At 32.5% G+C, this 16177-nt stretch overlaps 2 protein-coding genes across 2 annotated transcripts; one reads left to right on the top strand and one right to left on the bottom strand.

Moving 5' to 3' along the window:
• Window positions 1-4874: 4874 nt before the first annotated feature.
• HELRODRAFT_181124 (hypothetical protein) lies at window positions 4875-5630 on the top strand (the record flags this gene model as incomplete). Its single annotated transcript, XM_009030413.1, has 1 exon — window positions 4875-5630. One exon carries the CDS (start codon window positions 4875-4877, stop codon window positions 5628-5630), a length of 756 nt encoding a protein of 251 aa, XP_009028661.1.
• Window positions 5631-7868: 2238 nt separating this feature from the next.
• HELRODRAFT_181125 (hypothetical protein) lies at window positions 7869-9368 on the bottom strand (the record flags this gene model as incomplete). Its single annotated transcript, XM_009030414.1, has 1 exon — window positions 7869-9368. One exon carries the CDS (start codon window positions 9366-9368, stop codon window positions 7869-7871), a length of 1500 nt encoding a protein of 499 aa, XP_009028662.1.
• Between the last annotated feature and the right edge of the window lie 6809 nt (window positions 9369-16177).

The following is a 16177-nucleotide window of genomic DNA, read 5'->3' on the forward strand; positions in this document are numbered from 1 at the left end:
ACTCAGTTATTTGACAATAACAATTTAATGCCGAAATTCAATCTGGATTCCGTCAGTACCATTCGACTGAAACTGCTCTTTTGCAAGCTTTTGCATCATGAGTCTTCTCGAAAGCTTCTGAAAGCTTGGTCGTCGTCATACCAATATATTCCGATTTATGGTACCCACACTTACCAATATTACAATTGAACAATCCACTATCGATTCTGAACAATCCACTATCGATTCTGACTTACTAGTGCAGTTGTTTTTCATCACGAGAGATGACGTTCTTTGATTGAAATAGTATATTCGTAGTTTAATACTATCTTTTTCATTTGTTGTTGGAACGTTATTTTTTATGATACTTATCATGATTTTTTTCACCCTGTTCAAAAACTGTTAACATATGATTCTTGTAATATTTATTATGTTATTTTTGTGATTATTGTTAGTTGCATTGTTGTTGTTGCTGATTTTTTTGTTTTTTTTTGCGTTCTATTATTTTGTGTATCATGGAATTTTTATATTCGTTATTAGTGAGTAATTTAATGACGTTGATGAATTTAGTCGTTGTAGAAGTTTATCCATTTGATCATCTTAATCGCAGATAACGAATATATCATTGACATATCGGCAGGCTTTAACTCTGGTTTTTGTTTTTCTTTAAATAACATTTCTTCGATATGTCCAAAGTAGAAGTTTGCGAAACAGTATACACCGATGCAACAAACAATGGTTTATATTTTAATGAAAATAGGGAATGATGTCAAACATATCCTAAGAGCACAATCTCTGCTTTTGTAAACAGAGCTTATACGCACTCTTCTGATGTAGGAAGCAAAAGAGCAGATCTAGATAGAGTTGTAGAAGTCGATAAAGACGACCAAATAAACAAACTTTTACAAAGACTAAATCAATCAAACTTTGTTTAGCGTGCAGAGACTCAGTTCGCCGAGATAGGACGTTGTTTTCTTTGCCATCAATTTATTGCGCCAAATGAGACGATCAGTTGTATCAATTTCATTTAAATTTAAAGCTTTCATGTCTTGCTCGATTATTTGCGACCAGGACTTCTTTGGACGGCCTTTAAGACTTGTGCCAGGTATTTCAACATTTGCAAGGGAAGTTATGGCACTGTTTCCACTTTGTTTGACATGACTACAGCTGTTCCATTACAATCCAGAACATCCCCTAGATATTGAAACGATGTGACTTTCTCTACCTTAATGGCTTCAAAAACATTGCTATTTCGAATTTGTTGTTGTGGATTGATGCAAGCAAGACAAACAAAATTGGACACTTTAGATAAAGTACCAATTATTTTTGAACAACGTTTGTGCAACCACTGGTTACACTGCTGACACTTGATTACATTGTTACCTACAGCAGCTTTACAAACTGAACAGCGCCATCGTCCAGTAGCTGTGGATTGGATGGGTTCCCCAGTGTTCATTGCTTTGATTTTGCTGATGTTGACTTTGAATCCATGATTGGCGAGTCTGGCGTTCCAATCTTCAAACATCTGTGCTGCATTCTGCTCAGATGTGGCTGTTAAAACGATATCATCAGCATATATTAGATTCCAAATGTCACCAGTGCGTATCGGTTTTGTGATTTCTTCCATAACAGTTATAAATAACAGTGGACTGAGAATCGAGCCTTGGTGAATTCCAACGCCGATGTCAAACGCATCTGTGTTTCCAACCGTTGTGCTGACGAGAGTCTTGGTATTCGTATACATTTCCATGACAAGTCGAACAAGATATTCTGGAATGAGTTGTCGACTTAGACTCCACCTGATTGCTTCACGGGGAACTCGATCAAATGCTTTTTCAAGGTCTACAAAAATGTGTGATAGTTGTTGATGCTTTGCGAAGTACTTCTCTTGCAGTTGCCAAAGGATGTGAATTGCATCAATTGTTGATTTCCCCGATAGGAAACCAAATTGATAATTTCCAATTGTGATGCACGACGTTAATCTTTAGTCAATGATTTTCTCGACAATTTTCAGGGAGTTTTCTAACAGACGTATACCCCGATATGATGAACAGTTCAATAGATCACTTTTGCCTTTATATAGCGGAACTGTCATGCTATAGTTTCATTCAGTCGGCATTGAGCAATTTCTCCACTCTTCGCGGCAAAGTTGTAGTAACGTTAGGATACCTGCGGTACTAGATGCTTTGATAATGTTATTTGTGAGCCCAGAGGGCCCTGCTGCCTTTCCATCCTTCATAGCTTTCAGAGCTTCTGTAAGCTCCGGAAACGGACCTTTGATGGGTGGAGCGTCAAAGTTGACATTGATGGAATTTGTTTCATTTAACAGACGGTTGAAGTATTCTCTCCACTGATGCTTGATTTCATCTTGTTCAAGAACCATCTCATTTTTGTCGTTCTTGATATATGAGGCACCAACTATGTCTTTTTTCGTACGCTTTCATTGTTTTGCTATAGGATACAGAGATTTCATTTGTTCACTTTTGCTTTTAGCACATTTTTGCACTGGTCCTGCTTGCATCAATCCAAAACAACAAATTCGAAATAGCAATGTTTTTGAAGCCATTAAGGTAGAGAAAGTCACATCGTTTCAATATCTTGGAGATGTTCTGGATTGTACTGGAACAGCTGAAGCTGCCGTTCGAGCACGCATACGTGCAGCCTGGAATAAATAGCATCTCCTTGCCTCTATATTGATGCGGCGTGACATCCCACTACCACTACGATCAAGACTTTATAAATCTGTGATACGTCCGGTGTTGTTATATGGTGCAGAAACATGGCCAATGACAACCAAACTGGAACAAAAACTTCAACGAATCGACATGAAAATGCTCCGATGGATGCAACGAATTAGTCTGAAGGACCATATCAAATCTATCGAAATCCTGCGTCGTGCTGGTTTAGATGATATAAAGGACGAATGCCGACAACACCGTCTGCGGTGGTTTGGTCATGTCAAACGAAGTTGAAACAGTGCCATAACTTCTCTTGCAGATGTTGAAGTACCTGGCACACGTCCCAGAGGCCGTCCAAAGAAGTCCTGGTCGCAAACAATCGAGCAAACATGAAAGATCTAAATTTAAATGAAATGGATACAACTGACCGTCTGAATTTGCGCAAAAAGTTGATGGCAAATAAAACAACGTCCTACCTCGGGTAACTGGAACTCTGGACGCAAAACGAAGATTGATTGATACTACTCTAACCAAAGAACGTCGTCTCTCGTGATGAAAAACAATTGCACTAGTAAGCCACATCTATAGTATAACGATACTATTGAACTACAAATATACTACTCTAACCAAAGAACGTTGTCTATAGTGATGAAAAACAACTGCAGTAGTAGGCCACATTGGTAATGGATCATAACCATCTAATTTATTCGTTAAAATGTAATATTGGTGAGTATGGGCACCATAATTCTGAATATATTTGTATGACGACGACCAAGCTGTCGAGAAGAATATTTTTATTATTTTCACATAAAATATATGTAAATAAATAAGATGAATATTTCGAAACACCATAATTGAAGAAAGGCAAGAAGTTAATGTAAGAAAAAAAGAAACCACGATGGCATTGTTTTTTTAGTAACTTTAACAATTTATTTCTAAATAAGAGCCATTAACCAAACGTTTTGTTTTACATGAATACAAACATTAGCCTTTTTATCTAAGCTAAATTTTTATAAATGTAAGTAGATAGATAATTTTAGATTTATTCAATAATTAAATGTAATTCACCGTTACACATAATTAGTTTTTAAAAATTATAAAAAAAACAAAAACACTATGAAAAAATTGAGCTTAATGATGCTCCTGATTTAGATAGCTATTTTTATTGTCAATCTCAATTTACAGAATAAAAGTTAAACATTTATGACCATAATTACTTTCTTATTTAATCAATAAGCAAAAAATTAATTCTATTCTTAAACAAAAATCATTTGATGAAAGCAATAATTGACTAACCAGCGACGGTCGTAAAAAATTTCCGCTTTTTTACAATTTTTCGATTCATCATGCAAAGAATCAATTTGAATTGTTTTAGCTTCAAATGGTTGTAATTCAATTTCTACGATTAACTGATGTTGCGTGAAAATAAAAAAAGATGAGCCATTATATATAGCATGTCTTTAATCATTTTAATTTAAAAAAATAATTACTTCGAATAAGTCTTCATTAATTGAAAGTGTTCTGTCAATAAATGGATTCAGTTGACATGGAAGTATCAATCCATTTTCATCTGCTACCGATACATCAGCACTGTTAACAGATATTCTGAGTATCTCTTGAGTTCGTTTAGAAAGAGGATTCACCGCCGTGAGTAATCTGTACGTTTATGAAAATTGAAGCATTTGAGATCTGGATATGCATGAATCAAATGGTTTAACACGACGCATTAAACAAAACAAATTAAAAACTAGGGACCTGCGAATATTCGATATTCGATTCGAATATAAAAAGAATATTCGAATTCGATTCGAAATTATTTTTAAATTTTCGAATCTTCGAATATTTTTTAAAAAAAGTAATGCTTTTTTGTGAATAATTCAAGCTCAGTTTTGGTGTGTAAAAAGTACTAAACTGGTTTATAAAACAGCTTCTGAAACTAGTATCAGCCGAAAGTTCTACAGTTATTCAAACAAGATTTTTCTTGCTTTCGATTCGGAATTTCCGAAAATAATTTATATTTGTTCTTAAACAAATTGTTTATATTTTATTCATTAAACAATCTTTAATCATACTGGGCCAACTTCGGATCAATTACACGACACGAATATCTGCACTTTTTTACGCAATTTTTTTTTGTGGTATGTTTATATTAGGAATTTATATTTTAATTTTAATTTTTAATCTTTAGTTTTTTTTAATTTTTTTAGGGCCTTCATCATGTCTTCAATTCGAAAATACTTCGACGAGGTTGACAAAAACTTTTTCTGCAAAACGTGCTCAAAAAAATTTTCAGTACAAAAAACAGGAACTACTACTCATCTTTGGACTCATCTGGAAAAAAGTCATCCTAATATTCATGCCACAGCAAAAGAAGAAGTTGAAAAAATGAAAGCTGAAAAGCAACTTTGTGCTCCATCAACATCATCAGCATCAAAGCGAAAGCTGGACGAATCAAACATGAAAATTTCGACCTTTTTTGTCAAAACATTGGATTCTTCCACAAAGAAAAAATATGATAAAGCAGTCTTGAACTTTATTGTGGCCTTTGAAAGTGCTGCAGGAATTGGATTCAAAAATTTGTGCTCTGTCTTTACAAATGGCAGCTACAATCCACCACATCCAACAACTCTTTCCCGAAGATTAGATGATATGGTCAATATCCTTCATGAACAATTTGGAGCAAACTTAAGATCAGACATGGCAACCACCAAACCTTCCATCACATTTGATCATTGGAAAGCTGACAACCAAACAAACAATCTTGTGATCACTCTTCATTTCATTTCTGAATCAGATTGGACCCTCATATCAAGATGCTTTTCAGTTGTAAATCTGGAAAATCTAAATGCAGATCACACCTCTTCAGCAACAGAGGGAATTATTCGAGGAGAATTGGAGAAATATTGCATTGAATTAAGCTCAGTTTTTTTATGCCACTACGGATACTACAAACACAATGCCTTGTACAGCTAGACAGTTGGGAATAAGCTGGCAAGGATGTGCTGCTCACAGTTTGCAACTTTCAATCAATGCTGCTTTAGATGATCAAAAAATCATTCAAAACCTAATCAGTTATGTTCACAGGATTGCTGGTTTTTTTTCATTCATCAACTGTTGGTCAAAACATGTTGTCCAAATATCAAACTGATCAAGGAATGAAGAAATCAAAGCCTCCGTTAGATGTTATTACTAGATTCAATAGTACATATTATTTGCTGGAATGGATCGACCAAAACTCTGTTCCTGTCTCTCTTGCACTTGTAGAATGTGCTGTTAAAAAGAAATGTGCAAGAAATCCCTCAAAACCATTAACACAAACTTTACAAGATACTCTGTAAATTGTAGAATGTGCTGTTAAAAAGAAATGTGCAAGAAATCCCTCAAAACCATTAACACAAACTTTACAAGATACTCTGAAAGCTATTCTTCCAATTCTAAGACCAACAACAGTTTTGAGTGCTGATTCCAATGTCAGTATAAGTTTGATCTATCCTTGCATTTTTACATTGAAGGAAGAGTTAGAGTCCAAATCATCAACAAGTCACCAACAATTTCGAGATGAGCTATTGAAACAACTTGAAGTAAGATTTGATTTGACAATGGATCATCTAATGGCAGCCACATTCATTGATCCAAGATTTAAACACTACTTATTTTCAGAAGCTGAAACTAAAAAAGCTGTCTTATTTGTAGAGACAATATTGGCAAACCTTGAAGGAAGCAGTTGGCAAAAATTCTGATAAATTGTCACGTGAAAGTCTTGTTCAAGACAGGAATAGAGGAAGCCTTATGGATTCAATGTTCAATAAAGTGCATAATGCTCAAGGAGATACCAGAATCAACAAAATTTCCACCATTTCTGAGCAAATTAAGGATGAAGTCAGTTTGTATTTAAAGCAAGCAGTTGTAGATCAAAACAGTGATCCTCTTCAGTTTTGGAAAGAAAGTATTAATATTTTTCCACTTTTGGCCAGAGCAGCTAGGAATTTGCTTGCAATTCAGGCAACACATTGTTCTTCAGAAAGAGTTAATTCAGTTGGAGGACAAATTATTACTGACTACCGTCACAATCTCTCGGAAAATAATGCTGAAACTTTGATTTGGACCAAAATAAATAAAGATCTACTCTTTAAAAGGCCTGCTTTGCAATTTAATTATTGCTAACTTTTTGTGTTTTAGTATTAAATAAACATAATATAAATTTTGAATTTGAAGTTTTATTTTACACTTGTTGGTTGTCAAGTTTTTTCAAGAATATTCGATTCGAATTCGATTCGAATATTTTCTGATATTCGATTTTAAAAAAATTTCCTGAATCGCAGGTCCCTATTAAAAACTTCTAGTTTTTTTTATTAAACATAAAAAAGAAAATCATTTTTAATTTAATCGATCATAAAAAGATTCAATCAATCTTCGTTTTGCGTCCAGAGACCCGGTTTCCCGAGGTAGGACGTTGTTTTCTTTGCCATCAACTTTTTGCGCCAAATTAGACGATCAGTTGTATCTATTTCATTAAAATTTAGAGCTTTCATGTCTTGCTCGATTGTTTGCGACCAGGACTTCTTTGGACGGCCTTTGGGACGTGTGCCAGGTACTTCAACATCTGCAAAAGAAGTTATGGCACTGTTTCCACTTCGTTTGACATGACCAAAGGGTGTCCCGTCGATGTATGAAAAAAAAATTTTTTTAAGACACATTATATATAACAAGAGGTATCAAAAGTTGCGAAATTTTATGCAGATTTCAAAAATAATAAAACAATAAAAATTATATGTCTTCTTGAGGGTTCTACCACGCTTTAAAGTTTTGAAAATTTAATGTTTTCAATTACTTGAATCGTTTGCATAAAAAAACAAAAAAACTCGCATTTATAATAGATTTTTTAATACTATTTATAAAACAAAACACATTTAAACAAGATTAAACAACAGACGGTTTATATTCAAGTATAAAATATATTTAAAATTTGAATTTATTTTTATGTCCGAAAATTGGAAATTCAGCTCGACTTTGTAACGTGGTTCTTACGAAACCATCTCTCGAATTAACATTAGTCACACTCTGTGATGCTTCTGTTACCAGTTTAACACATCTCTCTATTGATTGTGTGTGGCAAGAAAAATCAACAATTTTAAGGCTTCCATCTTTTGCCATCTTTTTGAGTTCGTCATTAGTAACATCCCGAAGCACAGGTGGTACTGTAACTTGACACTACTGCCACGAAATAATTTCAGTATAATCTTTAGCAGAGAAGTTAAGCTTCGGTGTTTTAAATATTCTCTGTTTGAAACCATTGTCAGTATTTTTAGCTTTTATTATTCTTCGACATGCTAGTTCCCGAATATAGTCTCTGTCGTCAAATAACATACTAACAAGAAGGTTTTCTGGATGTGCATAAAAAGCATTTCTCTCAATTACAGAATCTACAATTGTTCTTAGATTTGTTGGTAAATATCGAGAGAATAAAATTAAATTAAAAATATGCTTAGCTCCATCTTTAAGAGGTGTTTTTTGTTTAATTGAAAACCAAATAGGATCATATACTTTAACTACATATTCGACAAGTATTTGCAAACTTTCTGATGGATCAGGAGTACTTACATATAGTCTAAGTAAACGGTTGGCACAAGTAAGCCATCTTGAATGAGATAGATTTCCAGGTTGACGGTTTGCGAGCTCAGGACTACAGGAACCAGTTAATACTGCTTGACATATTTCATAGAGATATTTTTGATCTGTACTCAGTTCATTAACTACATTTTTCGTTAAATCAGGCAAATGACCGGTCAGTGGTTGAAAAAGCAACGTAGTTTCATTTTCGCAAGTAGCTAATTGTTTTCCAATAGGCCCTGAATATTCTCTAGGACCTGAAGTGCAGCTATCTAAAGCCAAGAATAAATGACGAAAAGGTAGCTCGTTAGCATGAAGCATACAAACACACCATTGTAAAGGTCTATCCAAATACTCTTCAAGGTATTTAATTACACCACCTTTCCACCCGGTATTAGTTGCAGTTCCATCACATCCAACGCAAATTACGTCATTTAAATTGTAATTTCGATTTTTTAATAAAGTTATGATTGAAGTAAAGATTTCTTTTGCGGTTCCACGACATGGCGATGTATGTCCCAAAAAAATAGAATTAGGTTCTGATAAAATTGAAATATGTTCTTCTAAAACCCCTTTGCGATGGTAACGGACTCCTATTTTTTTATTCACCAACGTTTTGTTATTTCGACCATCAAAATAAATGCTGTTTAGTGAAACTTCGCTAATATTTTGAAATACATTTTTTCTGGCCTTTGATACAGCTCTGTGTACTTTATTTTTGTCTGTTACTAGAGTTGAGTCTTCATTTGAAACCAGACCTACGTCAAGTAAAACGGCAGAAGCAACAGCAGCAGCAGATCGTGTAGACAATCGATATCTATCACAAACTTTTGCCAATGTTGGTAACTGCAGTAAATTTCGATTAGCGAATGATGTTGTTGGTGTATTTGTAAATGACAGGTTTGTCAGAAGTGTTTCTGTTGCCAGGTTGGTTTTGGAAAAATTGATATGCGTCTCGTCTTCATCCAAAGCTGTTGAAACAATATTAGAACCTTGTGTTGACCAAAACTTTTTGACTCCTTTCATTGAACGTTCAAATTGTCTTGTCTGTCGTTTCCTCAATCTGACCGTTTCTTGTTTATCGATGCCACTTATAGCCATTTTTCTCTCATTTCTTTGATCGATCAAAAATTGTCTTTCGTTAACAGAAACTTTTTTATTTTTCAAACATACACATGCTTCAAATAAGATACATTTACATGAAGCCACATCAAAAAGCCTCTTTGATAAATCTGAAAAACATTTCAGTTTTTTCTCAAAACTATCATGTCATTTGCTCTTGGGATATCTTTTCAAAGTGAGATATTTTTCAAAATAAGATTTTAAAAGTTGTAAAACTCGATCATTAGATACGATTGGAATGGAAACTTTTATCCAGATATTTTAAATTTTTTTAGATACAACTGAATAAATGTTTAAATTGGATGGATCCTTGCCATTACATTTTAGTTTCAGGTCATTCCTAACAAATAAAATAAATTTAATGACATCCCCTATGGTTGGTAGCTGCCGTTCGTTAATTTCATCATATGGACCTAATATATCACATACGGAATAGCTACGCATTGAACTCATTTTCTGAAAGATGAAAATAAAACATTTCTAATTTTAAAATTTTATAGCAAAATAATAAGATTAGTTTAATAGAATTCGCTTACAATAAAAATCACGTCTTCAGAAACTGAAATTTTAGTGAATTTGCTAACTCAAACTAGAAAAATTTAAAACAACCAGGAAAACGCTAATGGATACAAATTAAAACAATGTGAAGTGAAGTTATCACATGTAAACAAAAAAAAGAACATATATAACATTTTGATTATGATTCGGATTCGACGTTAAGCGGCACAAAATATTAACACAAAAAATGCCATTTTTCAAAACTTTAAAATTTGGTAGAACCCTGATGATGCAATTTAATTTAATTTGTATGATTATTTTCGTAATTTAAGATCAAATTGGCAACTTTCAAGAGGTCTTGTATTGCGAAATTCTAAAAAAAAAATTTTCGCGACACCCTAATGACCAAACCACCGCAGACGGTATTGCCGGCATTCGTCCTTTATATCATCTAAACCAGCACGACGAAGAATTTCGGTAGATTTGATGTGGTCCTTCAGACTAATTCGTTGCATCCATCGGAGCATTTTCATGTCGGTTCGTTGAAGTTGTTGTTCCAGTTTGGTTGTCATTGGCCATGTTTCTGCACCATATAACAACACCGGACGTATCACAGATTTATAAAGTCTTGATCGTAGTGGTAGCGGGATGTCACGCCGCATCAATATAGAGGCAAGAAGATGCCATTTATTCCAGGCTGCACGTATGCGTGCTCGAACGGCAGCTTCATCTGTTCCAGTACAATCCAGAACATCCCCTAGATATTGAAACGATGTGACTTTCTCTATTTTAATGGCTTCAAAAACATAAAAATCATAAAAAGATTATTTTGTAAAAAAAAAACATCAGAAATAATGGAGTAGTTTTTTTTAGCTGAAGTTATTGAACATTGGAATAAGCTAGAGGGAAAGACTGTTGCAGCTTCTACAACGCAGGCTTTCAAAGTCAAACTCAGTCAAATGGGATTTTAATTCCATGTACTTGTCATAAGGACAGAGTGGTCCTCACACAGAGTCATCTTTTAGACCATTGTAATATTTGTTATGTCCTGTCTTAGTTATCATGACAATTTGGAATTAAAAAATATGTGGGATGTTATTTGAAAGGAAGATTAACTACTATTATAACTACTCATTTTTTTAATATTTTTTTAACAAAGTAATGTTATTTGATCGATCAAATTTAAAAATTATTTTTTTCTTTTAAGGTAAATAAAAATCTTTAAAAGTTTTTTAATTCATTTTATTTTATCTTTTTTGGTCTTGTATTTCATTTTCAGTGCAAGAAGAAAAAGATAAAGTATTAATAATATAATATCATTACTAAATTTGATAGAAAAAAGGGAATGCTGTATAAAAATCAATCAATAAATTACCAATCAGCCAATTGTCATCGTCGCTAGCATCGATAGCAGAAATTTCAACTATATATTTTTATTATTTTTATCCATATACTCATAATACTTATACAGGCCCTCTAACGCAGCCGCGCACATTTTCAGTGCTCTTTAGAGTCTAGTCTCATTCTTTAATTTCCATGAATAATTATTCATTAAACTCATCAAATTTTACCAATTTTAGATTTTTATGGTTTGTTAATAAACATTTATTAATTTTTTAAAAATTTTATTCATTTTAATTATTTTTTAATTGATTTATTTAATGCACTATCATAATATTTATGAGTATTAAGTATCTTTTTTTTAGTGCACGTATATATATTTTCATAATGAACTTGGATAATTATATTTTCAACGAATTAAACAATTTCCAGAAAATTCTAGTAATGGAAATTGAAAAAACAAATTTTAAATTGATTAATGCCAACAATTCGGTAGAATTCAAACAATACTATATACATATATATATTTATTTATCAAATATATATATCAAATATATATATCAAATATATATATCAAATATATATAACATGTTCATTGTGTTTGAGTATATTTAAGTGAAATTACATGTGATGTCATATTTGAATGAAGGAACGAATGAATGAATGATTGTGTGCATTTTTTTGTGGTTATGTACCAATTTATTGTATTTATTAAATATAGCATACGCAACACTCTTAAGTGGTTATGTACCAATTTATTGTATTTATTAAATATAGCATACGCAACACTCTTAAGTTTTTAATATTTATTTTTAAAAACGTAAGTAAAGATGAGTTCAAATCGTTTGTTGGGAAGGAACAAAAAACTTATTTCCGCGTCCTTTCTTTTTTCCTTATTTTTACGACTCTGCAGCTATAAAATGGTGCTGTATTGTGCTTTGTTCAATTTTAGATGATATTGTTGTTTTGACTTGAACAAATGAATCGATTTTTTAAATTTAATTTTTTTTCGTTTTATTTCAAATGTTGAAGTGAATCCTAAACGTCACAACTATCGAATGAGAAATTCCAACTAAGCCTTATCGGAGAAGCAATGCAGAACTAGCCCAGGAGCTGTTGGCATTAGTCAAAAGCATAGTCATTAATATTTTTTGCCACCCAAAGTTTTTTAAACTGGCGAAAAATAGATACAACAGTCCTACTGTGGAGGAGAAACATCAAGAGCTGACGACAGTAAAGAATGACGCCAGTAAGAATGCGCACCAACATACGCCTGCCCCACCAATCAATGACCCACAGCCTCGCATATTCCTGAGAATGAGTTTTTAACGTTTCGTATGTTATATCTGCCGCACGCTCAAATGCGTGATTAGAATATTCAAAAACGACGCCAAGTAAATAACCGTGACCGAATTGCAAATTAAGTAACCAAAAATTGCAATAATTCTGATTGTAACGTATGTGTAGACTAACACTGGTTTTAACATCCAATTCAGACAAATTGAAATAATTTACACTAACCTCATCTTGGTATTAGATGTTATCAAAACTATTTGTTCTTTCTGAAAAATATATAAAAATGATATCGCGAGAAAAAAATAATAAAAACTAATCTTTATACATCTATATCACAATTCGCATAAACATTTTGAAGTCATTTTTATGTTTAAATTTACACAGAATTTTATTGCAAAAAAGTATCTGCCATCTAACCATTTGCAGCACTGTTTCGCCCAATGTAATATTGTAAACCAAAAATGACATTATCACGTTGGTCAAGTTGATTGTTGCATTGTTGAAAACGTTAATCCTAATTTTAAAAAAGTTTGAAAAAATATCTGAAAAGTAAATCAATTACAATTATACTATATTTACAATATTAATTAATACATTTGTAATTATTGAAGATAATTCAATGAACACAATCTTAATAAAACTTTATTGCTGAAAAACAGACTTGTTTATTATGTCGTTAACAACGTAAGCTCTGGATGTTCCGGTTATAATATCATGGTGCTGAAAAAATTTTCATTCATCAACTTGAGAATAATAAAAAAAGTTTATGGTAAAAATCTACAAGATGGGCTTCACGTTTCATGCATTGCTCCGAAGTAAATACTATTGAATAAAGTTTTCAAAATGGTAAACGATGCAAAACGAAAAGTAAAAAAGCATTTTTGTTTCAACCCCACATTTTAGAACAATATCTTTTTATTTCAAAACCGTTAATTTAATTCATTTGAGTGATGATGTGAAATAAAAAAATCAATGCTCTTTGGTTTCACACACATGTCACTATTTTTTAATTACACATATGGTTAAAGATAACTGAAACTTTTCACAGATGATAAAATCTATTAGATAATAATCAACATTATTTAGAATAATCTTACGTTACATCGTTACACAAGTAAGTTAATAGATGATCTTTTTGAATTCATCTAGTACAGGACTGTTAAAGCCTCAGGTTTCTTAGGTGGTTTTTCAAGTTTCATAGATTAAGAGGCAGCTTTCAAAAAATTTCATGTTTTAACAGTGCGATATGAAAAATAAAGTTTTGACACAACCGACCATGTAATGCTAAATTTAAAAAGTTACGACATTATGATTACCAATTAATTGAAAACAACACAAATTTTTTGACTACTTTTAAAATTCAAAATATTTATTTTTTTAAATACTTAAGTTTTGGCGATTTATGAAGAACTTTTAGGTTTTTTTTTATATAAAATCCTAAAGAAACTAGATGCTTTCATTAGGTTTTACAAACTTTTTTCGCGTTGTGCAAACTTGAGGAATGATTATAAAAACCTGTTAAAAATTTTTTAATTCGAAAAAGTTGAATGGCTGTTGTATAGCCAATTATAATATAATTCAACAGCCTTATTAAAAGCTGAGATGTTTAAAAAACAAATAGACAATGGAATACCTTACAAATTTTGAATGTAGCAAACGTCAAGATAAACAGTCGGACAATAACATGAAACAATTTTGAAGCATCAATAAAAGCTTTAATTTTAACCGGATAGAAAAAATCTTACTTGCAATAAATGATATTCATCTTTAAAGTCATTATATGATTTGAGTAAACCAATCAACATGTCAATTCTTTCGGATTTCATTCGTATCATCTTTAGAGATGAAAATGTAAGCGCCAATTCCACAAACCTAAAAAATGTAAACATAATTGCGCGAACTTAACTTTATATTATTTATATTAAATATTTTCCTCTTATAAACTTAGGCATTTTCAAATGTTTTCAAATGTAACTGCTTATTAAATAGTTTTTAAATAGTTAATAGATTTCAAAAGTAACCGCTTATTAAAAGATACAAATTACTCTAGATTCAATTCACATATATATACTTAATACAATAATATATATACTCAGTTTGACACAAAACTTATTAGAGGAGAGCGTAATAAAAAATGTGACGTCGTTCTTTATACACGGAGAGAATTCTAGTCTTTTTGTAACTGTCCACTGTTCTAAAAATGTCGACCGCCAGACTGCGTTTGATTCTCTGTTAATAGTTAATTAATCCTGCTAAACAGATGTGCTCTAACGCTAAATCAACGTTGCAGATCCTAACCACAAAAATCTGTAGCCCGGCGAGACGTTTGGCTCAATATCTTCGTAGTATTTTCAAGCATTGACGCACCACCAACTACTTGCGGTCACAATAAAAATAATCGATACAACCACATATTTGAATGGAATCTACGACCATTTAATTTTTAATTAAAATCTTATTTATATCAATAGAATTAGATTTTATGTTGCTTATATTTAGTTTGGTTTGTGTTCATCGATGGTTCCTAAAGATTTATCCAAGTCAATATTTATAGCATTGACTAAAAAACATAATGCAACCGAATGTGAATTACATCGAACAATCAGCCATCTTACAAAACTTTTCTTAAAAATTCTAACGATGAAAGAACGAAGCAAAATCAGATTTGAAATTTCAAAGGTTCAATGAGGTTTTTTCGAGGATTGTGGCACAAGAAACTCCATCTTCATACTATGAATGATCAGTGAACGAGCGATTGAAATGAAAAAAAATTTGTTTATATGTTATATCGATTATTCCAAAGCTTTTGATAGCGTGAAACACCTGGAGCTGATGGAAATAAACATTGAAAAATACACGAGAGTTATTATAAACCTCTATTGGGGCCAAAGAGCAGCAATGAGATTGGTAACAAGATGATTAGTTTTGTCGAAATAAAGATAGGTGTTAGGCATAATAATTAGGTCAGTATATTAAATATTAAATTATTATTATTAAATTTATTTACACATTTTTGTAAAATTTCTGAATATTCATATTTTAATTTCAAATTTTCAAAACATGAAACAAAATGGTCCTGGGCATGACATAAAACTGCATCCAAGCTGCCTTGCGTGCTTTTGAGCGAAAGGCTAGGCCCACCGCTTATAACTGGTGGTTGTCGTCAGGATGGGTGTCCGGATGTAAAAACTTTTCCCCAAATTACTCTTATGCCATCACAAAGAAAAACAACGGCCCCTAAAAAATCATTGACAGAAGATTAACGTCGTGCATCACAATCGGAAATTATCAATTTGGTTTTCTATTGGGGAAATCAACAATTGATGCAATTCACATCCTTCGGCAACTGCAAGAGAAGTACTTCGCAAAGCATCAACAACTATCACACATTTTTGTAGACCTTGAAAAAGCATTTGATCGAGTTCCCCGTGAAGCAATCAGGTGGAGTCTACGTCGACAACTCATTCCAGAATATCTTGTTCGACTTGAGATGGAAATGTATACGAATACTAAGACTCTTGTCAGCACAACGGTTGGAAACACAGATGCATTTGACATCGGCGTTGGAGTTCACCAAGGCTCGATTCTCAGTCCACTGTTATTTATAACTGTGATGGAAGAAATCACAAAACAGATACGCACTGGTGACATTT

This window comes from Helobdella robusta (assembly GCF_000326865.2).
Source record: "Helobdella robusta unplaced genomic scaffold HELROscaffold_68, whole genome shotgun sequence".
Classification (NCBI taxonomy): Eukaryota; Metazoa; Annelida; class Clitellata; order Rhynchobdellida; family Glossiphoniidae; genus Helobdella; species Helobdella robusta.